We start from the raw sequence: 25,138 nt of genomic DNA, 5'->3' as shown, positions 1-25,138 counted from the left end.
AATGGGTTAAAAGAACCATACAGATAAGGAAATTTAATTCCTGGAAGAGAATACTATCTTGATAATGGTATAGGCCAACTTTATGCTCACAAAACTACTTGAATTTCGATGAACTTGAGCTTTTCTGGTGCTAACATGCTTTCAGAAAGCAAAGCACTTTGAGATAGATCAAACCACTTGCGAATTTGCTGCCGTCGCTTAGCAACAAACTGGAAAGCTAAAAGCACTAGTTACCTTTTAACTTTTAGGAGTTAGGTTTGCTAGCAGCTTTCCTATCTTCTGATTGCTAAGTCCTCTACCACCCAATCTTGCTTGGTCCATCAGCTATTGGAGGCAGCGACTGGTGAGATTGACAACAAAAGAACACCTTAGTATCGCTCCCCTTGGGAATTCTCTAACTGATGGCCTTCACTCTAACAGCTAGGAAAAACTACCTTTCAAGAAGGTACGGCTACTGACATCTTAGTCACTCATGCACGTCCCTTAAGGGAAGTGTGAGGAACCAGGGGCAGGACTAACACAGCTCTAGCATTGTAGTCATTAGTTAGTAGCCCTCTCCCCTGTAGAGCTAGGATTTTGTTTTGGGGGGTGGGGGCGCAGAGGCTTGCTGCTTTAGAGGAAAGAGAGTTCTCGCTGATCCAGTTGGGCTTTTGACTCAGCTTCATGACTCCCTATGAACCATTATTATGACCTGACTCTGTCAGATTCAGGGGGCCGGGGAAACATAGGAGCCACCAAAATCACTACAGCTATACCACTTCCACTCAAAAGGTGAGCATGTAGCCTTAAACCAAAAGGCCCGGATTTTGGTATTAAGGCAAATAGGTAACAGAAAATGCAAATACGCCACACAATAATGAGAATGAGGAACTCATTATTTTATAGTTCGGAAAAAGATGCCAATGCTGGAAAGGCTTGCCTCCACTCCAATTTATCTCCTAACCCACTTCAAGAGAGGCCCATACCTAGCCCACTTCCAGAGAGGTGGGGTGAGGGTCCTTGGAACAGTTCAAGAGGGAGTCTCAGTTAGAATCACTACTGTACCATGCCACTGGTGGTGGGCTGTCAGAACCAAAGGATAGGTTTGTTAGTATACCTAGGCTAAACTTTCACAATCTTCAATACCTATGGATAGTCGGCAGATTCAGTTCAGTAAAGCTCCAAAAGTCCGCCTAATTGTATCCAACAATGGAAGAAATCACAGAACTCTCTATAGGCTATTTCCATAGACATATAGATGATAGAATTTGAGGTGGCCATAGATCAAAATATATTCTTGTCCACAATTTTCTATTCCTATAATTCCAAGAAGTAAAAATAATTAGCTAAGAGGCAAGTCAGATGCTTTGTTTTGCTTCACTAACAGTCTGCTAAGACTTGAACCTTCATGCTGCCCGCTCGCTTTCTCAATAGCAAAAGCTTCATTTTTCCCTGTCCCTACTTTAGTTGCTTGCATCTCAAGTTTTTGGAAACCAATAGCTCCCTCTCAAATTAGTTCCGTTACAACCTTTATTAAACCAGGTATTGTGCAGGGTTCATAACAAAAATCTCATTAACTAATTCATGTAGCAAACCCTGCCCCACCCCCAGTATAGAAAAGAGTATTTTAGTATACTCATTACCTTAGTCATGAAAAAAGTCGAGCCAAAGCAGTTCAGCTCACCAATCACCTTTGTTTAATCAAGCTGATCTACCTTATAAAAAATAAAAGCGAAAGAGAGAGAATTGAATGTGTGTGAAGAAGAAAATAGTTAGGAGCAAAGAGAGAGAAGATTCAAGGGTGAGCATTCTTTATGTGTTTTGATGCCTTTCTGCTAGCCAAAAAGCAAAGAAATCAAATGGGATAATCAATCCTATAATCTACGAGTTTCCTAATCCTGATTGTAATCCTAAAATTACTCTTACAATGTTATGAAACATAGGACAAATTCAGTGAATGTACAAATCTTAAACAGAAGTATCTCAAATCCAAGGGGTATCACCAAATTGAAAAACAAGAAAGTCATTTAATGCCTGGTGATGACGGACAAACAAACATCCTAAGATAATTAGTATATGAATGCTGGCAGTAATCTGCTAGACAAATTGGTTCTATGACCAGCATATGGTATATGATGCTTCATTGCTTCCTGTGACAAGCAACATACACTCTTTTTAAATAAGTATCTATTAGGTAAATTGTGAGAAACCTGCTCATACAAATCCGTAAAACAATGCCCATTATAACCTGTTACAATGATTATAGACTAGTGTATAGACACAGATGCCAGGATATCCTTTTTTTCTTTTTGTGATAATGAACTTCTGAAATAAATGTAATCTCCCAGAACAGAGCGTCTCAATATGTTATCACGTCGGATACTAAAAAGAAGACCTGTCACAGGCAGCTGTACCCTATCTTTTCGGAGATCTGTGACAAAGTTAGAAATTTAAGGGTGTCTTTCTCCCATTCGGGAGAGAGACTAATGTGTAAGCTGATGTGCTGGCAGTGGAACGCGTGTTTTAAACCAGCAGTAACAAAGAATTTGTTGTAAAGAAGGGTCGTCAGTAGGTGGTGCAATTAGTGTCTGGTGTTTATAGACTTTGCTTTCTTTCTGAATAGAGAGGGTATAATCACGTGCAAATCAATTTTTCCATTAATGAGATATTGTTAGCTAACCCAAATAAAAGCAATTTTACAACACAACCCATGGCCCTGAAGACATGAATTTCTTATTTCAATCTTCGCCAGCTACTAAGAGAATTTCTTAGGATCTATAGGCATGAATAACAGGAACCATAAGAAAATGACAATTGCCAAGTTAAAGGACAATGAAATAAAATCAGCAAAAGATACCACTTCAAAGAATTAACAGTAAGTCAATTACACACTGGTTTTGGTATCATTGATTTCTTGGCTTTTTAGTTTTTGGGTTGGTCTTGGCATACAGCTGGAACCTTGAATGGGGAACTTTAAGTTCGGCATGTTTCCTTCGTTTCCTGCTTCGCTTAGACATAGAACCATCTCCACCAGATTCCGCATTTACACCAGATGGAGCTCCCTTCTCCCCGTGCTCCTTTGATTTATGCTTCTTCTGGGACTTTGGAGCATCCAAGTTCTCACCTCTGAGAACCATTTTTATTCTCATTTTTTGACTTAACCTCTTACGCTTGGAAACCTTCCATTCTTCTGTCCTATAAGGTGCAAGCTTCTTTAAAGAGACATACTGATTCAATTCTTTGTCATCAGTCATTAGAACCTCTCCAGCCTTCAGACCATAGTTATTAGCAGGAACTGATCTATACTTGAACCGTGTCTTTAGATCTCCTATTGTATCTTCATAATCCAGCTTAAAGTACTCCTCCAAGTCCTTATCTATGGAAACTTTCTCTGATAGTTTGGCTTTCTTCTTTTTTCGTTTTTTACCACTACCCTCTTCAACATCCTCATCAATGTCACTCAATTCTCCAGCAGTGCCTTCTACATCTTCATGAACACCATTTTTCTTCATGTTTAGGATTCTCCCTCTAGTTGCCAAGAACCCTTCTCCAGGTTGCAATGAATCCCAATCCTTTGGAAGGCCAAGCAATTCATCTTCTTTGTAGAAATCTGGCTTTTCTATGTCAACGTCATCGTCACTTTGGAAATCAGGATCAGCATCCTCTTCCTCATAATAGTCTTCATTGAAAATGTGCTTCATTTGTTTCTCATGCTCTTCAGGATCAAACTCACCCTCGAGATACCTCTCATTAAACGAGTATTTCCCATCCTCTTTTATGCCGGCAATGTCTCGTATCCTTGTTAGCCTATCCATTATCTCTTTCTTCTTCACATTCTTCAAATGCTTCAGCTCCTCTTTCCTCTCAAACTCCGCTAAAGCCATTCTCTCCTCTTTGCTCTTTCTTTGCAACTTTCTAGCATTTGATTTCTTCCTCACTGAGCCTTCAAAATAACGGCCATGACCCAATACTTGATCTCCTGCACCTTCCTCAAACCTAAAATTGTACTCTGATTCATACCTGTCTTGTTCATCCAATTCCTCTTCATCTTCAGAGATCCCAAAAAGTTCTTCATGGGAAGATTTGTTCTCCTTGTTCTTATCAACCCAGCCATTGTTCAAAAGATAATTCTTCAAAAACATCTCATTCTCATCCAAATCATCATCTTCTCCAAAATACTCATCTAATTTTCTAGCAATTTTGGCTTCCTCTTGCTCTAACTCTTCTTGTTGAGTGTCTTCCTTACTCCTCTTCTTCTCCTTGAAAAAACCCACATCTTCATCTTCATCATCTGAAACCCCCTTTGCAGCATGAAGAAATTCCTTTCTGAGCTCTTCTTGCTCTTCAACATAGCTTTTTGGGGCCAATCTTGCAGGCTTTTCCTGATCAAATTCAGGCCCGTTTTCAAGTAATTGCCGGGCCACAACATCTTTTAGATACAATGCCTTCTTTTTTGGTGATCTTCTTTTTTGGCCATCTACATCACTATCCTCGTCTGAATTGAAGAATTTAACATCCTTCTGATATATCAACGGGTCATTATTTTTAACTCGAACCAAGGCTTCATAAATCTCAGCATCTTTCTCAATGGGAACAATCCCGTCTTCATCTTCATCTTCATCTTCTGATGAGCTTTCTTCTGAATCACCAACGAACCCTTTCTTCTTCAACTCCTCTAACCTTTGCAAATCCTCGCGTCTCTTATTATGAGTAAATCTCCGAGCAAACTCTTCATTCACTTCTATTTTGGATATGTCCTCGATATCATCCCCATCAGAATCATCAAATAAATTTTTACCCATTCTATTGGATTACACTTTCTGTACAAACACACAAAGCCTAATGTCATGATGGAGAATAAACCAGGAAATGCAAATAAACAGGCTATAGTTTTAATATTATCTAAAACATGGTAGATGCCCACCACAATAAAGAAAGGAAGGAAAAAAGGGTGAGAAGAAACAAATGGAACTGAACCAGTGGACCAAAACTCGGCAAGTCAAACTCGTACTTGCCCAATTTAACACAGCAAGCTGCAGAATAAGGAACCAAAACCATTTGAAGTTCCCAATCTTTTATTAATTAATTTCTTTAGTACTCAACCGAGTCTCTGACAAACTCAGCCAGTCTCTGACAGACTCGGCTGAGTCCGATTTTCCAGGCTTGGCCTCGAATCCCTAGTGAGTCTCAAGCGTGGCCTCCTTTTAAAGGACTGAATCAAATATCATACTGGATCATCTAAAACAAATATTAGAAGACAGGAAACAATAGTGATAAAATAACAGAGGGGTTTGAACTGATTTCAGTTGGTTCCTGGTTTCCCAGTGATTCAGACAAAAAAAAAAAACAGAAACAAAAATCCAAAAAACCAAGAGAGAGAGAGAGAGAGAGGCAAGCTTCTAATTTGGGGATAAACAAAAGCAAAAACCGCAGACGCCATAGTGATGAATTATGAATTAAAAACATTAAGGAGACAACAAGATGATTTGGGAACTTTCATATTTTTCAATTTTTAACTTTTCTAAAATATTCAAGGAATAAGATTTAAATCTTTTAATAATACGTCTTTCATATATTTCTTCATCTTCTTTAATCTTCTATCACCTACTTCAATTTTTTTTACAGTTTCTTTACTTTTTTTTCTCCTTGACCTTTTAATATTTAGGGGGTGTAAACTCTGCCCAGTTCGAGTGAGTTACCCACCTCAGCCAAGGGCGAAGTACCTTGGCCAAGGCAAGCTTTAAAACCTTGAATATATGTGACACAATTTACTCTTTAGATCGAGAGATATCAATTCAAGCAGGTATAGATGAATAATGCTACATCTAAATTTGCTATAAATTAAGAACCAAAGTGGCTCAGTATCTAAAAATCGAAACATCAAGAAAGAGAGAAAGTACGAAAACCAATTCGATAAGTGAGGTTTCTGCAAATTACTGATAATTACCTTGAATTCAATGGATTATTACGGTAATAGTTAGATTCCGTAAACTCACAGGGCCCTCTGAAAATATCAGTTTTCTGAAAATCCAGAAATATAAATTCCTCAAAAGACCCATCAAAAAAATAGAATAAAGCAAACAAATTCCAATAAAAACAACTAGAAATTGACCACAACAAGATATTAAATATCAAAGAGAGCACAAATACTAAAATTTCTTAAGCGTTCCAATAAAAAAATTGAAGAAAAAAATGGGTGACCCCAAAGTAATTCAATTAAAGTTACAGAAATAAGTATTGGAAAAGTTGGGAACACCAGAATGCAAATCCGAAGAGAAAAAGAATGCAGAAGAAAACCCATCTCACATTAAAGAAACTCTATAATAATCAAAATCGAACAATTATAATCAACTGAAAATAAACCCTAAAAAAATACAATCAGAAAGTATGGGCTCAACTGCTATCAAATAAATAAGCCATGGTAAACAACAAAAATTTAACCTAACATTCCTCTACTGATAAGGAGAAAGGTGGAGGGGAGTTGTTAGAATAGAGAGAGAGAGAGACAGAGAAAGAGCGTGCTCCTTGTCTGTCTTCCGCGAAGCGGGATGATGGAGAGAGAGGGGCGGGGGTAACCGGAGAAACGAAGGGACATGAAATAGAGAGAGAGAAAGAGAGAGTTGATGTGATATTGAGAGAGACACAGACCTGCGTTTATGGTTCTAGTGAGAAACCACGAGCTCGGTTCAACAAAAAATAGTGAAGGGAAGGAGAGTGGGATCTCCTACGGTGGTGTTTGTTAACTTTCGCTACAGTCTCCCTAGGAATCACCCCTGCTGCTAACTTTCCTAGATTCTGGGATGCAGGTGAAAATTGGTAGGGTGAAAGCTGCAAACCCTATTTGATAAAACTGTAGTGTTGATAATTTCACCTATTTGACAATGGGAAAGCTGGAAACTGCTTGTAATAATGCTAATTATGTATTTCATTGATATAATGTGCGAAATTCACTTTTTTAATAACATTTGGTAATTAAATAAGGTTCCTTCCATTCATCCAATATAATACTAAACATGTAAATAGATTCAAATAATACTTTTGTGCCTGGAGATTTCATAAAAGTGTGCACCCCCTCTGATGCTACCAATATTTACATAGATAAGAAACAAATTTGATTTTCTTAATAGCAAAATTTCATTCAATGCACAGGCAGCCTTCAAGAGAAAACATATGCCAGTTATTTAAGAAATAGATATTTAAAAGTTTCAAAGCTAATCAAAATTTTAGTATACTATTAACAATATATTATTAGTTTCATACGGTTACTCGTAATTAATTATCAAAAGCTTGTACATCTACTTGTGAAAATGGCTTCTTCAACACATATTTATAGGATATTAAAAGAGGACATGATATTACGAAATAAAAATAAAATTATATGAATATAGCATTTGGAGCCTACACCATTCCTAAATACTATGTTGGCTTACTCAAAAAAAAAAATTTACTCACTCAAAAATAATAATATGTTGGCTCCCTTACCCATGAACAAAGAAAGAATACTAACAAACTCATTCTTCATAAATTGATGCAGTATAAGCTTGTCAACCCATGGCATTGTTGTGACATACCATTGATTTATAACATGGCCAAATGACATAATTCAAATAACTCTAGCCATAATATCAAATACACTCAAAGCTTCTAAGCTCTCATGGATCTAATGAACATAAGTGAAGCAACGACCATATGCTGCGACCTGGATGAACTCTAGGCAAACAATGGGCTTTCAAGTTGATTTGAAGCAAGCTATCTAGCAATTTCAGCCATTCAAACCCAACTTCAAGCAAAATAATGATCCAGATTTCATAAAAGATATCAAAGGACAGTATGGATACATCCAAGTAGTGATGAGCATACAACAATGCAATACAGGAACATTCTCTAAACGTTTTTGGAGAGGGAGATTGTTCACAGTGAGAAAGAGATCCTCCATTAGTGAGCAAGAAGAGAAGCCGACAGAATGCCTCCTTTGCCTCTTAACGTTTTCTCTCTTTTCTCTTTTTTCTTTTTTTTTTCTTTGACAACCTTACAAAGAGAAAAGCAACCTCTAAGCTATCAATTTCAAATTCGCGAATCAACCATAGTCTTTCTAAACTCCAACATTCTTCTCTTCAATAATCGATTTAAAAGGTCCTGAATTTCTGTCTAACCTTTCCCTACAACAACGGTTCTCTTCAATTGTCAAAGTAAACAAGTCATTGAATTTCTCTCTCTACTGCAACAAAATCACACATCAATCTACAATCAACTAAGTCCTGGAGAGAAAAAACATATTACTATTGATAAGCACAGTCTTTCTCACTGTAACCAACTCTTCAATCAATCTAAAACACCCATAAAATCAAAATTCATCCCAATTCTTTATCTCTATGAAAAGTTCAGACCTTTACTCTCTGTAATTGCTCTTTTTGCAGACTTTGCCCTTGCTTAGCTTTTTTTCTCTCAATCTCTCACTGCTGCTGCAAATGAAGAAAAGGTTTGAGAGAGAACTGGAAATAGGAAAGCTGTTAAGAGTAGGTGAAGGTAGGTAAGGTAGACACAGAGAGAGGATGGAAGAAAAAGGACAGAGGAGAGAGAAAGGGAAAGCATATTTTCATCCACTCCAATTTTAAGAATAAACTTCAATCCATTCCATTATGAATCAAGGTAATAAATCAGATTATACAGAAACGCTCTCAGCTTTGTTACCGAACATCACCAAAAACCACCAAATAAACAAAGAAAATCCAATACACAATAATAAAAAAAAAAAACTTTATGGAGGGACAGTAGCAAGCGATGGAAATTCCACACTGTAGACTGAAATTTCGTGGCTCCCATTTCAAACCACGAAATAAATAACTAATGTAGCTCTCTAGAATCAGTAAACTAGAATCACCAATACAAAATTATATGAATCGAGGTTGCTGATTTTTTACATGCATTTGGGGCATCAAATGCTACGAATCAATAAAATAAATCAGATTATCTTGTCCACTTGTGTATGAAAATAAATGAAGCAATAAACCAGAAAACAGAAAAAAGTCCAGGAGATTTACAAAATAAAAAAATATAACTCACTGATTGAGAAGTTGGTGCTCTTGCTCGCTAGGGTTTGCTCTTGCTCGCACAGGTTCCTCTAGCTCTTGTTCGCAGAGGGTGAGAGAGAACGGACGGAAGGGAGGCTCGAAGAAGGGGGAGATTCCGGAGAGGGGAAAGAAGAGTGCCTCGCTAGGGTTTTTTACGGGGTGAAAACTCCCGCACCCACGAGAGGAACAATAAAAACCGGGAAATGGGTGTTCCGACTTTCACCCTTCCTACCCAGTTAACAAACGCCATCTTATTTGATTTCTCGCAGTGTTTAAAATTTTGGATCGGTGCGGTGAACGACTCATTCTCGGTTCCGAATTGAACCGGCATTGAAATGCAATAAAAAATCTAAAAAATTATGAAATTACTCATAATGTAATTTAATAAGTTTTATAATTACAATAAATATATATGGTCTTGGAATAGTTTTAAATATGCAAATTTAAAAAATAAAATATGTATCTTGAGCCGAGACTCTAAACAATCAAATTAGAGCCCACGTCAAAAATTTCACTATAAGATGTTGTTTTGATGCCCAATTATCTTCAAATTTATCATCTCAACATCAAGATACATGGGCATGAGAAAAAATAGATTTCAAGTTTTAGAAATAGTGTGTCTCGTAATGTATTTTTTGATCGTCAATTTACAATATTTTTAAGTTTTTATGGATTTGCTCAATCTGTATTATTTTTTAAACTTTAAATTTTACAATTAAAAATAAAAATATATTTCAAGGCTATCATAAATATTTCCAATCTTGACATCACATTTCTTTACACGATTTGAATGTACATTTTACTTTGATTGTTTAGAGCCTCAGCTCTATAGAAATTGCACCCAACTTTAAATGGTTCACTTTTTATATAAAATAGTATTTTAAAACCCCAATGATTTTCGATTCGGGTTACCAATCTAAATGTGAAATCGGTCGGGACACAAACCGGTTCCAAAATGGTTTGGGTCTAGGCCCAATTCCCCTCTAAAACCCCCTTTTCTATTTTTAGTTTTGTTTTTATTTTAGCATATCTAATTTGTCATTGGTCCTCCCATAAATCCCCACCCTGTAAACCTTTATTTATATTTATATTTTATTTTATTTACTTGTTATTTTTATTAGATGATCAATCCAAACAAATCGATAATGATTCGGACCGCCGATCCAAATCGGTTTGGGGGTGGACGATTAGGCATTTTGATGAATTTCTCTAAAAAATGCAAGTGAAAACTTTTAATTTTGGTTATTTAAAAATTTAGACAAATGTTTAAAAATCTCAAATTACTCTAGGAATAATACTATTGATGAAAGAGAAATGACCTTATGAGACCCTCCCACACCTATGTGTGTAGGACCCCAAATGATCACCATTAAATTTGACACATATCTCTATAAAAGTTATCACATGGGTGTAGGACTTAACTTTTATAGAGATCCATGCCAAATTTAATAGTGATATTTTGGGGTCCTACACATATAGGTGTGGGAGGGTGTCATAGGATCATTACTCTTTATGAAAATATCGATTGCTCTTGCGTGAGCATATTGCGTATTTCTTCCCTCTGGATGAAACTTGTATTAGAAATTTTTTTGGACCCAAAATTTGATGATATAAATATTATGACCTAATAACCAACTTTAAAGATAAATAAATAAATACAATTTGCTATGGGAAAATTTAGCATCCCAATAATAAAACAATAACCACTCAAGGGAGATATGATCTAGTCAATCTAGAACTTAAAATCCATTTATTTTAATGAAAATAATAATTTGAGATAGACCTTGATCCTGTGTACCATCAGATGATACTAGGAGTGTGGTGTATCAAGTCTAGTTGAGGTACTTGGAGTGGGGTGTATCAAGTCTAGTTGAGATAATCTTCTAACAAGTCCAGTTGATATAATCTTCTAGCACTTTATTTTTATGTTAGTTTGTGTATCTTGTTCCTTACTGAGTGTGTAATTTTTTGTTATTGAATTATAGGAGTTTTATTTAATGGCAACAAGTGAAAACTTTTTTCTTTGTTCATCTTTGTTTATTTTAAGTTTTTTTTTTGTATTTATTTGGATATATGTAAGTATTTTAGCCGGTAAAATAGATAAAAATCATAAACCGTTTATACTGTGTCAATTCACCATGTCAAACTTTCATTAGTGTCAGAGATTGGGTTTCGTGCTGCTATTAGTTAGTTTTTTTTTTTTTTTTTTGTTATTTGAGTCATTTTATTTATTCACGATAATAACATATTGCTGCACCAAGTTTATTGTCGAGATTTTGAAAACCGAAATGTTTGATGACATGAATTATACCTCATGGCAGCGCAAACTAGGCTATGTGTTATATGAGGAGGGTTTGTATAATGTCCTCACAAAGGCTCTTAAGTTTTATTGTCGACATTTTGAAGACCACAAGGTTTGATTATACGAACTATACACCTCATGGAAGCGCAAGCTAGGTTATGTGCTTCGGAGGGTGTATATAATGTCCTCACAAAGGCTCCTCCATCTCAGGCTAGAGGAGATGTATCTCATGCTACGAGCCTATGATGGATGCATATGCCGAGTGCAGCGTAATAGTATGCTCACAAGACAAATCTTGCTCATGACTACGAGGTCTGATCACGTGCTGACACTTGGATGACACTGAAACACGTGTTAATATTTGTAAAAATGGATACGACACATTCCTTTACTTGTCTAATAGTATAACTATTTATTGGAACATGTTTCATTGTTATAATAAATCATATATTTGTCTAGAAGCATGATTGCACATGAAGAATATTTTATTTTGAAAATATAAAATATTTAGAATAAAATAATATATTAATTTACACCGCCCAATTTTGAAACTCCATTTTTCAAATTTGAAAATATTTAGAATAAAATAATATATTTTGTTATTTTTATTTTTAAAATATAAAATTTGTAACCCATCTTCACTTTTTAAACAAGAACAATTGATTGTGTGTTTACATAAGTCAAATTTGAAGCGCCTAATTCATTAAAGTAAAATTAAAAAAATTGTCTATATTTACGATGAAATTTGTCTGTATACACATAAGTCAATTTTGAAAATACCTGTCAATTTTTAAATAAAAAAGTTAAAATAAAACGAAACTTTGTTTTTTATTTGGAATTAATAATCAGAGTAGTAGTTTGTAGCTTTTTCATATTGTTACGAACTTATGATACAACCTGCAATTGGACTTAACAAAATACTTTATGAATAAAATTCAGATTTACAAAATAACAAATTTTAATTTATTAATTAACTTATTTTTCTGTTATACTTTACTATTGTTATAACATATAAATTGTAGTATATCAAGTAAATATAATAATTAGTGTAAAAAAGTGATGACTTTAAATTTTTTTTAAACCCGTCTCACGCTCGGCTAAAAGAGGTGAGTTGTATTAGGTAAGCAGTAAATATAAAATTTTATTAATTTTTTGATGTATATTGAATCTATATTAAATATAGGGACTTGTGATTTACAGTGCGGTTTATATAGACCCGAGGCTGTAACGATCAAATTAGAGCACACCTTCAAATAGTATCGAGAAATGTGGTTTTAATATCGAAAATATTTGTGATAGCTTTAAAATATATTATCATCTATAATTATAAATTTTAAATTTTTAAAAATAGTGTAGATTGAACAGATATATAAAAACTTGAAAATATTAAAAATTTACAATAAAAAAATTCATTACAAGATACACTATTTTCAAAACTTGAAATCTATTTTTTTACCTTGTTAATGCATCGTGATGTGGAGATGATCAATTTGAAGATATTTGAGCATCAAAACAATCTCTTCTAGTGAAATTTTTGAGGTGGGCTTTTATTGTTTAGAGCCTCGACTCTATATAAATTTTTCCTATGATTTAACGGGCCATATTTCACTTATATGGGCCTCAGTCCATGTTACCCGCCAAATAGCTTGCATTCAGACGAGCTCATGACATTTTTCGGCCTCTAATAAATTCGCGCCATAAATTTCAGACAACTGACACGTGGCAGGCATTAGGAGCCCATGGAGGACTATAAATAGTTTCGGATTGCAAGTATTTTTTCAGCTGGCATGTTTTTAGCCCAGGAAAACCAGAGACGGTATGTGTTTACATCCATTTTTTCCAGCCATTTTTTCTGTCGTTTATTTTATTTTTTTGGATTATTGTTTAATTTTTAGTTTATATTTATTTTTTATGAGGTTTCTATTCGGTATAAGTGGAATCTAGTGACTTCTTTCTGTGTTTGTTTACGTGGGGGTTTTTATGCAAATTAGGGTTAGGGTTTACTGTAATGGGAGTGGTTTCAGTCGAATAATACACAAACATATGGAATTAAACCTTTCGTTTTTGGTTAACTGAGGTAAAATTTTCAGAATTAAGAGAAGTGGGTGACGCTGGTTTTAAGAAATCGTCGGAGCATTACTGGTTTTGACCGTTTCAGCTGTAATGTTGAGATTATTGTGTCTTGTTTAAGAACTCATTTGTTGTGTCTTGTTTAAGAACTCATTTGATAATGGGATTTGTCTCCTCTTTGCTACTGTGGAGTTGAGGTACACCCCATTGTTGCACTTATGGAAGCTTTATGTTATTCTATTTCTGGGTGAGAAGTTACGGAAACAGCAAATGTTGGTCTGTTATTTAAGGGAATGCAAGAAACATTCACTGTAGGGTAAGTAAACTGGTGAATGGAAAATTGGCAAGCCAGATTCAGACTCGCCAAGTCACTCGACTACCGAGTCAGGTACTGAAGCCATGACTGGTGGAGCCTCGCCGTTTCCCAATATTTTATTATTATTACTTTTAGGACTCAGCCCAGTCTTTGCAGACTCGTCGGAGTCTGAGTTTCCTAACTCGGGCTTGTGACCCTGGCGAGTCCTGATCCAAGTCCTTGTTTTAAACCACTGAAGGAAACATGTAGCGAACGACAATGTGAAGAAATTTTCACATGAACTTGAAATTGTGGAGTTTTATTATTAGGGGTGATGTCCATCAGTCCATGGCATAGGAAGTCATTAAGTGTGTGTTTTTATGGAAGCCGTGGTTGGTTTCTCCATAAGATTTAAGGAAGCTATACAAACTTGATGAATGAGTGTCTAAGGAAACCCTAATTCTTGGTGGATACACTTAAGGTATCTGTGTGGCATGATAGGAGCTCGTTTAAGTAAATGGTAGGTTTTCAGTAATGAACTTACGGAAGAATCTAGCCAAAAAAGAGAAAAAAAGCCCATCCTTTAGTGATGTTTATTCAAGTGAAAATCCTTAATGCTGTGCAATAGGCCCAGGGAATCTCATGCGCTTGCTAAATGCCAGTTTAAAAGAAAAATATGCTAAAATCCAGTGAAATTTTGTTTTTTCAGTTGTGCATTCAATGTATTTTTTGTAGGCAATCTAATTGAAGCAAAATTCAGCAAGAGAAGGAAGAAGAGTGATCCTGTCAAGTTGTTTTGACTTGTTAGAGCCATCTTGCTTCAAAGCAGGTAATTGGTAGTTGATTCCCATTTCAATCAATTGAATCTGAGTGCTTTTGTTGTTTATTTGATTTTGATAGACTACAAACTTAATGTAAGCCTGCGTTTAGGTTTCCTTGCATAAGTTTGCATCTGAAGAAAACTTTGGGCAGTTTAAAACAAAACCATGGCTTGAATTTCAACTTGTTTCTATGAGACAAAGAACTAAGGGTTTTTTTATTTTTATTTTTATTTTTTATTTTTTTTATTATTTATTTATATATATCTCCAGAGAAGTATGAAAGAGCAAGAAAGTTATGTTCCACCACAATACATTCCTCTGCAACAATCTGATCTTGATGATGGCAGTGTTCGAGGAGATGAAACTGTTTCTTCTAAGTTGCACGAGCCAAACACAACACAATGGTCATCAGGAATCTGTGCATGCTGTGATGATATACAGAGTTGTATGTTGGTTTTTAATTCTTATGGTTTATTTCAATAGATAGAATACAATTTATGTCTGTTTGCATATTCATCTTCCATTTTTTCATGTATCCTTCATGATATAAAGTCCTGCTTGTCTTGCTATAGATAGTGATCCAGCTTACCAAAAAAACGATAGTAGGATCGGAAAACAGATTATCAAGAGGAGTTTCTATGATCTCTTTTAAAAAATTATTATGCTAATTTTGTTATTATGTTCCATTCTAAAAAAAAAAAAATGAAATGAAAAAAAAATCTCATGCTATTTGTATGAAGTTGATGCCTCTTCCAAGCCTCTACGGATCCAAATTTCTGAGCAAGTGCACACCATTTTCTATCACTGTAATTTTTTATTTATTTTTTAGTAGGTGATGTGGGTATCTGAATATTGATAGACGACCAAAATGCGAACTTGGTCAAGACAATTGAAGTGTCATAAAACTTAGTACTTTCACTGATTGTTCAGATATTGCGTCCTGGATTTAATATTTTGCATCAAACTTTTTAGTGCCACTAGAAGTAGATGGAGATGCTTAAATCTCATTTGAGGATCAATTATATGTTTGTTTGAGAAAAACTTGTCCCCATGAAGACAAGTCTTAAATGGCAATAGCTTCCAACATTATAAAACTTTGTTGTTTTACATCTTGTAGCATTGATATTTTCATATATTTCGCATTTAGGTTACACATCATTGAAAATGAGACTCGTGAGTTGAGTTTCTCATTGTTGTCAAATAGTTTTTGCTTGAGGGTACTGAATTATTTCTATGACATGGCAGGTTATATGAAAGGTTCTTGCATACATTAAGTATTCATTTCTGTCATTTATGCTGTTTCAATACCGATCAATACCCAGTTTGAAACCAAATTTCTTGCATAATTTATATCTCTGATTTATCTCGCACTTGCCACTGCAGGTTGTATGGGTTTCATGTGTCCATGTTACGTGTTTGGAAAGAATGCAGAATTTTTGGGCTCTGGAAGCTGGATAGGGCCATGCATGATCCATTTTGTAATGTGGGGTCTTTTCAATGGGCTTTGTTGTTTGCTCACTGAAGGTCTCTATTTGGGATTTCCACTTTCCCCAGCCTCTTTTTACACTTATAGCTATCGAAAAGCCATTCGGGAAAAATATAATCTACCGGTACGTTATTGAATAGTGTTTCTCATCTAATATGAGGTGTTTGCCTATGTAGTATCACTAGAAAATGCCTATGTAATGATTCAGCATTCACCAATTGAGAGAAAGAAAAGAATACACATGATTTGCATGCTGAACTATGTGTCGGTCCACACTCAAAGATGGATTGCAGAGATAAACTGTTTATTGGTGATGATGGATGTTTTGCATTTTTATTTTATATATGAATAAGTTAACTTGGGACCTTGGTAGGGATGGAACTTTATATGTCAGAATGTGGAACCCTGCCACCCTGACCACCCAGGCTAGATGCCATTTGTAATGTTATACAGTTCATTTCGATGCTGCCTTGAGAACTGGTGGTGGACTCCCCTCTGCGTATCATTTATTGTACACATCATGTTATGCTCTAGTGTGGCAGGTCATATTGTTTGTAGCACTTGGGAGCGTACCCTTCCCGAACCCCGGTTCAAATCTCGACAATGGAAATTTGGATGCTTCTTTTTGCTCTGGCTCTACTCACTGGCAACTTAATTTCATGAGACTGAGGCAACTTAATTTCATGAGACTGATCCCCATCATGTCTAGGCTGTAGCTTCAAGAATGACTCTTTCTTGCTCTTTCATGGCTATGTCTGTATCTTATACTTATGTTATTTATGTTATTGGTCGTGGTGGTAATTTCGAGTTTATTGCAAAGCAATCCTGGCAAAGTATAATCTTATTAGTACCATATTGAACTTCTTTACTATTTTATGGTTCCTCATCCATCATTGAGTGCTGATGGGATGTTGGAGGTACTTATGTAGGGCATTACCAATGTTCAATAAGGCGGAGGCAGTCACCTAGGCGGGCGCCCAGACCAAAAAAACAGGTTTTTTTTTATTTTTTTATTTTTTTATTTTTTTTTAAATTTAGATCCCCCCACCTTCCCCCATTTTGTGATATATAAAATTGTCTATTTTATTATTTAATAAGTAAGTTTTGTATGTAATATATTGTTAAGTTGCCAGAAGCACAGATCAAACCTAAACATCTACAACTTTAGATTGTAAATGAAATAATTATAACTCAAAATGAGCATTATGTCATTTAAATTTCGCAAATCAAAAGTCACTCACAAGTCACAAAAGTTTCAAAATTCCTTAGCAAAAACTCATATGAACGCATATCTGACCAACAAAGGCCACAAACTACAAAAAGTCTTCTTCAACAGACAAATATGATAAACTCAATTATGAGCTTGAGTTTTATCTTCACTATGAACACGACGTTGTTGTCTAGCATGCAGTCCACCTGAATCTGATGAGTCATCCTCCTCCACATAAAAACCTTCTTCCCTTGTCTCCTCTGAGTCTACATCCTCCTCTTCCTTCAAGATCGTCATTCTTCTCCTCGTCTGAGCCTTCTTCTTCCCCTTCCCCTGTCCCTTTTCCTGGGCCACTTCCTTCCCCTTCCTTTGTGTTTGGGATCTTGTAGCTCTCACCGGGGTCGATGCGAAACCAGCCACCTCTTGCACTTGGGCATGTCAAGCTCTCTCCCTCGAATACATGCTCATCCTTGGCATTGGGCTTGACCAACCACTCGCTCGTTTGATCTAGATCTTCCACAATTATGGGGTCTTCAATTTGAAAGCGCTCTTGATGGCGATCCTTCAGCCTTTGATTGTACTGAACAAAAACAAGGTCATTCAGTCTCTTCTGCTCGAGTCTATTTCTCTTCTTCATATGTATCTGTTTCATAGCATACCATTTCCATATTACAATTTTTTACTTTAAAAAATAGTATCAATAAAATTATTGTCGTAAATTGATAGGAGATGAGGCTAAGGTAAATAGAATATTCCGCATCTTGAAGGTGCTGAAGTTCGCTCACAGTCGGATGATGTACAAGTCAAGTTCAATACCCTTTGCGCCATCTTTTACAAGTTGGGGGCACTTTGTGCATGGTTGGCCCACCAAGAGGCTATATTACATTTAACAATAAAAAATAAGTAGCGAACATATATATGTAAATTTAAAATTTAAATAATTGAAATGACAAATACATCTTCAACTTACATGGATATATCTTTGTCCTTTGCCTGACAGCGATGTCCGACCCAAGTGTCCCCATTGAATAACAATAGAAGTCAAGTTCTATGGACACTTTGTCTTGGACATCTACATCGGGGTGGAGCCTCACCTTGCACTTGTTGAATGCGATCATGATATAATCTTTTCTCTCAATCTCAGGATCAAAATAGAAATAAGTAGGGTTAAGAAAATACCTTGCTAAGTGTAGCGGTATCTCCAACTGCAGATCCCACTTGCTATCAATAATTTTCAAGATGGGGCCATTTCTTTTGTCATCTGGATTCAAGTTATGCTTGATCTCTTCTCGAGCAACCTCCATTGCTTTGAAAATATGCCCCATTGCCGGTTCCCTTTCGCTATCAACAAGGCGAAGCACTTTCATAAATGGCTCAAAAATATGAAGGTAAAACTTAACCCCACTCCAAAACCTAGTTGACATGATAATGTCATAGACTTTTTTCCCCTTGGCCTCCTTAGACCACTTGCTTCCTTTCCATTCGTCAAATACAAACATGGTTCGCTGCTTGTCCTTCAATTCATTCAAAGAATGTAGAGACAAGAATGAGGTGGCAAACCTGGTGACCCCCGGCCTTACCAAGTCAGTCCCACCTGTAAATTCCCTCATCATCGCCAAAACATGGATGTGGCTATAAATGAAAACAATAATGACTTAGCTTTTTCAAGTATCTCATGCACCGATTTCCTTGGAACCAATATTTTCAAGCATGAGATCTATACAGTGAGTCGCGCAAGGAGTCCAAAAAATGTTCGGCTTCGAGGTTTCCAACATTCTAGCAGCTGCCATATTGGCCTTATCCATATATGTGACAACCTGCACAACATAATCCGCCCCTACCTCTTCAATACACTGATTCACAACACCATATATGAAGGGTGCATCATGAATCTTGTTGGATGCATCAATGAACTTTAAAAAGACCATTCCCATGGGGCAATTAACTATTAAGTTCATGACACTCCTAGACCTCCTATCGGTCCACATATCTGTCATAATAGTCACCCCAAATCTGCCCCAAGGATCCTTGTGTGGATCAGTTTGTCTACTTGAAGCTGAGGAAGACATTTCACCTCCAACTTTTATCTGTCAATTACCAACTTAAAACTTAACACCTAAGCCTGAAAAACACCTAAGCCTGAAAAATAGACAAAAAAACAAGGTCAAACTTGAAAAAATTAGAAATGGTTATCTAAAAAATTGCAATGATATCTAAAAAATTACAAATAGGATGTAACATTCACCCTTTAATATATTGCTTTCTTATTAAGCCAACAAATAAATAGGTAAAACATACACATCAAAATTCCAATGATATAACACAAAGTCAGAAAAGAATATCACACATGCAATTATTTAATAAGCTATAAACATTAACAAAATATTAAACTAATGAATAAAATAATTATGCTTTATGAATCATACATCAAGAAAACACATTGCACATACAATTATTTAATAAGCAATTATTAAACTAACTAATAAAATAATAATCCAAGATTCCAAATAGAGGATAACATGTCAAATATCTATCACAAAGCATCAAAGAAAAAATACAAATAGGAAAAAATAACATCATTAGACATTAAGGGAAAAAAATACAAAACCTAATGAAAACTATTGAAATATACCATCTTTCTTGAAGTGGACTCTATTTCGGGCCAAACCGAAATGTTTGGGATCCCAAATCTCCTCTTTTGCAACCCCTATAAGCCTCAAAAAGATTGGGATTGAATGACCCCCAAAACCCTTATCCCCTTTTTTAAGGAGGTAAAATATCCTTTTTTGCTCCCACCCGGAAAAACGTGTGAAATAGCTCCTTATGTGGAACCTGCAAAAGCGTGCGTGAGGTTAGGGCTCTTCTTATGAAGGGAGGTGATGATGACACTACTCGACTCTCAGCTGATGTTTGATTCGTATCACCTGAGAAATGAAAATTTTCCACCAAAGCCTTGCGGGTTAACTAGGCGAGCGCCTAGTTCCGCCTTATTGACTGCCTAATCGGCTGCCCGACCACCTAGGTGGCCGCCTAGTTTTGGTGCCTAATTAGTCCCGCCTTGAGAACGCCTAGGCGATCAGATGGCTGACTTTTTGAACATTGGGCATTACTTCACTGGAATGTATACTATATGGTCCAATAGACTGTGGAAAAGCCATAGTCATCGCTGCCTATTGGAATGATGAATGGTTAAAGAGAGGAGGACCCACCAACAAAAGACGTGACCCCAATGGTGTGTCTCACTCTCCATCACTGTTCATGATTCATTGGACAGTGATGGCCAGGCATTGTGTCCTGATCTCCATCATTCTCCATGATTCATTGGATAGTAATGACCTGATGGAAGGCCGTTTTTCCATATTGCATTGGATTATAGTGTTACTTATGTAATGGCCTGGTTTTTGTGATTTATAATTGCTGAGTTATCTTTTTGGACTTGTCTAATCTGTATAGTTATTTGATCCAATTATAGACACATTTCACTTCGCCAAAGTCTTTGGCCTCAGGCTTCGAACTAAAACAAAAAAATTGCCATTTGATGATTTGAATATTGGCGGTAGTGCGAGTTATTTCAAGTGGAAGGATTGAAAAAGGCAAGGGGTAGGCCCAAAAGGTCGTGGTTAGAAGTACTCCAAAAAGATATGGGGACTTATAGCCTCACTGAGGGTATGGCCTTTAATAGAGCAGAATGGTGGACCAGGATTCGTGTAGCCGACTCCAATTAGTTGGATAAAGGCTATAATGATGTGTATGTGTATGTGTATGTGTATGTGTGTGTGTGTGTGTGCGTATGCGTGTGCGTGTGTGTGTGTGCGTGTGTGTGTGTACGTATGTATATGTATATGTATGTATGTATGCGAATGAAAAACACTTTAAAACACCTATAAGCATATCTCTATAGTACTTCACTCATGGCGCATCACCTTAAATTTTGGGGTATTTGGTCATTTTTATTAATTTTATTATTTCTTTATAGTTTTTAGGTGTGCCTTACTGAGGTGTTTACGCCTTCAAAATTTGAGCCATGAACAAAGTACTGTAGAAATTCAGTCATGCGTTTTGAAGTGTTTTCCTATGTGAGTGTGTGTATTGAATTTTTAATTATTTTAGAAAAACCTAGGTCTTCACCTTAACTGATTTATGCACTACAAGAAAACTGGCAACACAAAATGCAGAATGTTATGGACATCTAGAATATTCCCCAACTAGTCCATTCACCTACAAATGTAGGGTTCTTGTTTGCACATGTTGCGGTAGTTGCTTACCTTATGCAAGGGAACATGAAATAATACTGCGTTTACCTCACTAAACTTGTTTTTGGGAAAAATGAAAAACACTGGTAACTTTGTTGTCTCATTCAGCACTTAAGCTGACCTCTATTTTGTTGCCTTCTGAATTCCTTTTACCTTAGGTTCTTGCTTCTTAACCTAACTAGCTGAGAGGTTTGGATCCTCTTTTAGTTCTAGGCTTACAGAATTTTAAGGTCCTGTAATCTCATATTGCATCAGATTTATAAAACCTAGACTTGGTCTAGGTGTATCTCCAGGCTCCAAGTAGGGTATGGTTGAAACCTTGTAGGTTGTAAATATCTGATGATATATCATAGATTTCAGAGCTAAGGGATCTCAAGATCTGAGAGCATAAGCAGGATTTCTCATGGAAGTAAATTTTCCTTTTCTTTGGGGCCAAATTAGTTTTGTTGTTCATTAAAAATAGTTGCCAAGTTGAAAGCTTGATGAGTTTTGGATGTTTCTTTTGAGCCACGCTAGCATTCACTTTGATATCAATCAACCATTTGTCGAGTGAAATAGCAGAACATGTGTCACCCTGATTAGTGAATTTTTTATTTATTTTTAAATATACGATAGAGAAATGATAACTTGAGATGTCTCAACTAGGTACTTCTCAAGTAAGGTTGTTAATTAACACTCTAGCCATTGACCAACATGGTTCATTGGCACGAATCCCTCATTGTATTATATTATTTTCAGAATGAAGGGAATCATCAGATTATATGTTTATTTGTTTTGTTATGTTCTGCGACATTTGAGGAAAATTTTCATTCTAGGAAAGGAACCCTTAAACCTTGAGGTGAAATTTTCCTTCAGTTCTATTTTCGTCCATGCCGTTACTTTTTATACCCTCCCCAAACACCCAATTGAGTGAATGCATATATTTATGTGTTTGTGCATTTTTCCTAATGTTGTTTATATGCCTTTTTGTCATTGAAGTTGGTGTGTTCTAAATCTCCATACTGTAGATAGAAAAAATAAAATGATCCAATAGGGTATGCAATTTGGCACTCTAGGGACACCCACCATGTTCACAATGATGGATGGTGGGGATTGACTGTACCTGGGTTAGGCTCCAGTGGGTCGGAACAGTTAATCTCTGCTAGTTATCATCAGGAATATTGTGCATGCACTTTGGAATACCACACGGCATACTCCATGGGATTATGGTACGCTCCATTTGTCAGGGGACTTACATTTCATGTTGGTCTCAGGAAGCGCCATGCAATGACACTACAACACATGTATTCTGCCAACTTTGTGCCATTTGTCAAGAGTACCGAGAAATTCGGGAAAGGTCGGAAGGCTTCAGTCTATCTGACCTCAATCTCACTACTGTCTCTGCTCCGCCTGTTCAGAAAATGGAATCAGACACACAAAACTAATATCAATACAAATGTGGGTCCCGAGACCAATGTAAGCTTCACACTATCTTGTCTTCAATCTTGTGTGTTTTTGCTAATCATCTGGGTTTTATTGTGATTGTTTTTGCTGAGGTTTTCTGCTGGCAATATGTTTAATGAGCCAAAGCAACTATTATATTTGGGGCTCGCCAGGATGCTGAGGTGGCAACGCACATTTTGGCATTGTTGGCATGGTGTTTTGGGTGTCATCCAAAATGTGCTTCGTCGGCATCTTTGGATGCTGCATTAAAACACCGTTTAGGTGTGAGTGCACACCTAAATTGCTGCTTTGTTAGTGACAAAAAAAATCAAATAAAGAAAAGCAGTGCTTTTTGATGAAACTCAAAATGGAAAGTGATACAAACAAGTGCGGCAGAAAAACAAGCGATTAATTGTTGAAATTGACTGAATTTTGAACCAGTTTATGGTCAAAATTCGACTTGATTTGGAGTATTTTCTAAAATGGCGAAATTTCAGGCAGTTTTCCAAATTTTTGGGTAACTTACTTTGCCTAACACAACTGTTGTTTCAAATCCTGGTCCATATTGATTTTTTTCTAAATTTGGGACTGTTCTCTGAAATAACAGAAAATTTCTCCATTCTTTCTTGGAGAATGACAGCCTGAAAATCCTCTTTTGAACTGTAACAAATTTAATAAAGTTGGGCAGGTGTAGAAGGTCAGGTTGACCCCAAATTGACGGTTTTGGGGCCTGACATTGACCTAGACCCAACCTGCCAGATGAGGTCAACCCCAAACGTGACCGGGATAGGTCCAAGCTGGACTTGGTTGGTTTCAGTTCTGTTGGAGCTAGACCTGACTTGCTGGGTCCACTTCTGGAGTCCTGACCCAGACGCTTGTCGGGTTGACTCAGCTGGTTGTTTTGCAGCCCTACTTTTTTAAAATGAACTTAACACCCAAAAATGCTATTTGATTGGCCCATTGGGCCTGTTTTTTCCCATCTTTTCAAACTTCCCTATAAAAAGTCCCATCTGGTTGGATTGGCAGTCAAAACCATATAAAAGGGAGATTTGCCTTTTTTGGTTCAATGAGCAATCAGATTTTGATGACATTCGTGTTAACTCAGGTGTACCATCACCAGTGGTGTATGCATATTGTACATAAAACAGTTTACCGTCCATTCCCAAACGACAGATGGTGGAGATCAGGTTTTGCAGGGCTATCAGAACATACACCTGGGAATGTTACATTCGATCTCGAACACTTGTCATCAGGAAAAGATGGGGATGCTTCTCTGGTATTCCATGATGCCATGATTCATTGTTATATGGTATACATATTCGAAATCAAAGGAAGAGCACACTGGTATGACCTCCTTGCAAATCTTTCACAATGGTCTTGGCACTGGCCAAAACCATTTCAAAATAAAATGTTTTCTGAGTTTCAGTTAGGACATTGTGTAGCAGTTACTGAAATGATCCCTCAGATTCTCTCAAAGCTTGCTTGTCTCCCTCGTGTAGACTGTTCAGTCCAGGCCGTTCATCTGAATGACCTGCTAATCATGAAACATTTATTGACCAGGTTGGAATCTTTAGCTCTCGTACCGATTCCGGCTGGTTCTATAAACCCCATCTTGGATTTTTATCAGTAGTGGTTTTGCTTTGAACATTTTTAAGGGGAAAATCTACATTGCTTTCTAAAGAAATGATTAACATAAACATAATTGTGGGAAGTTTAGGAAAGATAAATATGAGAGATAATCTATGAGAGAATTCAATACTCTTTGCTTAGACAGTGATTTTTGTCAAATTTTTATTTTAATAAATTTTGTTATGGCAGTTGATTATGGTTTAATGGTGAGAATTCCTTTGTCAACAGTATTCTGTTTGGGGGACCCCCGAGCTAAAAGTAAACCTAAACCTCACATGAAATTTTGTAGAAATTCCCTCAAAATATAATACGCATGTAGTGTTACAATATAGTTCCCAACTACCATCATCATCATCACCAGAGCTTTATCTTTAGTATCTTAGGATATTGTGCCCAACCAAATCCCTTGAAATTAAATTGGAATTGTACATTATGAGACTATTTACTCTTGTTATAAAGATGTCACAATTACTTCCAGTTATTAGATTTCAAATTGGACAGTTTGGGTTGTGTTATAAAGTTGAGTTTATTTTATTTTATTTTTTTGAACTTTGAGTCGAGTCAATGATATTTTTTTAACAAGCCGATTTAAATCTAACA

General features: G+C 36.3%; 2 protein-coding genes across 6 annotated transcripts; one reads left to right on the top strand and one right to left on the bottom strand.

Moving 5' to 3' along the window:
• Window positions 1-2,690: 2,690 nt before the first annotated feature.
• Window positions 2,691-9,286, bottom strand: LOC18427074 (KRR1 family protein). Of its 4 annotated transcripts, none has more exons than XM_020662912.2 (3): window positions 9,043-9,286; window positions 8,367-8,441; window positions 2,691-4,799 (listed from the first exon to the last, which is right to left on the bottom strand). In XM_020662912.2, exon 3 carries the CDS (start codon window positions 4,779-4,781, stop codon window positions 2,883-2,885), a length of 1,899 nt encoding a protein of 632 aa, XP_020518571.1. In that variant the 5' UTR covers window positions 4,782-4,799; window positions 8,367-8,441; window positions 9,043-9,286; the 3' UTR covers window positions 2,691-2,882. The 4 variants fall into 4 exon arrangements, with proteins under 4 accessions (XP_020518571.1, XP_020518572.1, XP_006836195.1 ...); XM_020662913.2 differs by having other exon boundaries at window positions 8,367-8,438; window positions 9,043-9,284; XM_006836132.4 differs by lacking the exon at window positions 8,367-8,441.
• A 3,846-nt stretch (window positions 9,287-13,132) lies between these two features.
• LOC18427073 (PLAC8 family protein) lies at window positions 13,133-24,593 on the top strand. Of its 2 annotated transcripts, none has more exons than XM_088855170.1 (6): window positions 13,133-13,168; window positions 14,453-14,546; window positions 14,886-14,983; window positions 15,922-16,148; window positions 22,741-22,942; window positions 24,015-24,593. In XM_088855170.1, exons 4-6 carry the CDS (start codon window positions 16,036-16,038, stop codon window positions 24,537-24,539), a joined length of 840 nt encoding a protein of 279 aa, XP_088711296.1. In that variant the 5' UTR covers window positions 13,133-13,168; window positions 14,453-14,546; window positions 14,886-14,983; window positions 15,922-16,035; the 3' UTR covers window positions 24,540-24,593. The 2 variants fall into 2 exon arrangements, with proteins under 2 accessions (XP_088711296.1, XP_011620699.1); XM_011622397.3 differs by having other exon boundaries at window positions 14,809-14,983.
• The last annotated feature ends 545 nt before the right edge of the window (window positions 24,594-25,138 follow it).

This window comes from Amborella trichopoda, chromosome 1 (genome assembly GCF_054954075.1).
Source record: "Amborella trichopoda isolate Santa Cruz 75 chromosome 1, AtrichopodaSantaCruz75HAP2 v2.0, whole genome shotgun sequence".
Lineage (NCBI taxonomy): Eukaryota > Viridiplantae > Streptophyta > Magnoliopsida > Amborellales > Amborellaceae > Amborella > Amborella trichopoda.
Note: the sequence above shows the minus strand (reverse complement) of the source record. Positions and strands in the feature narration are given on the sequence as shown.

Bases quoted from the DNA above. Each gene is read 5' to 3' on its own strand.
- LOC18427074 (XM_020662912.2), bottom strand. From the start codon at position 4,781: ATGGGTAAAAATTTATTTGATGATTCTGATGGGGATGATATCGAGGAC.
- LOC18427073 (XM_088855170.1), top strand. From the start codon at position 16,036: ATGGGCTTTGTTGTTTGCTCACTGAAGGTCTCTATTTGGGATTTCCAC. The intron at 16,149-22,740 runs GTACGTTATTGA...TGTTGGTCTCAG, and splicing joins GGGAAAAATATAATCTACCG to GAAGCGCCATGCAATGACAC. The intron at 22,943-24,014 runs GTAAGCTTCACA...GTGTTAACTCAG, and splicing joins ATGTGGGTCCCGAGACCAAT to GTGTACCATCACCAGTGGTG.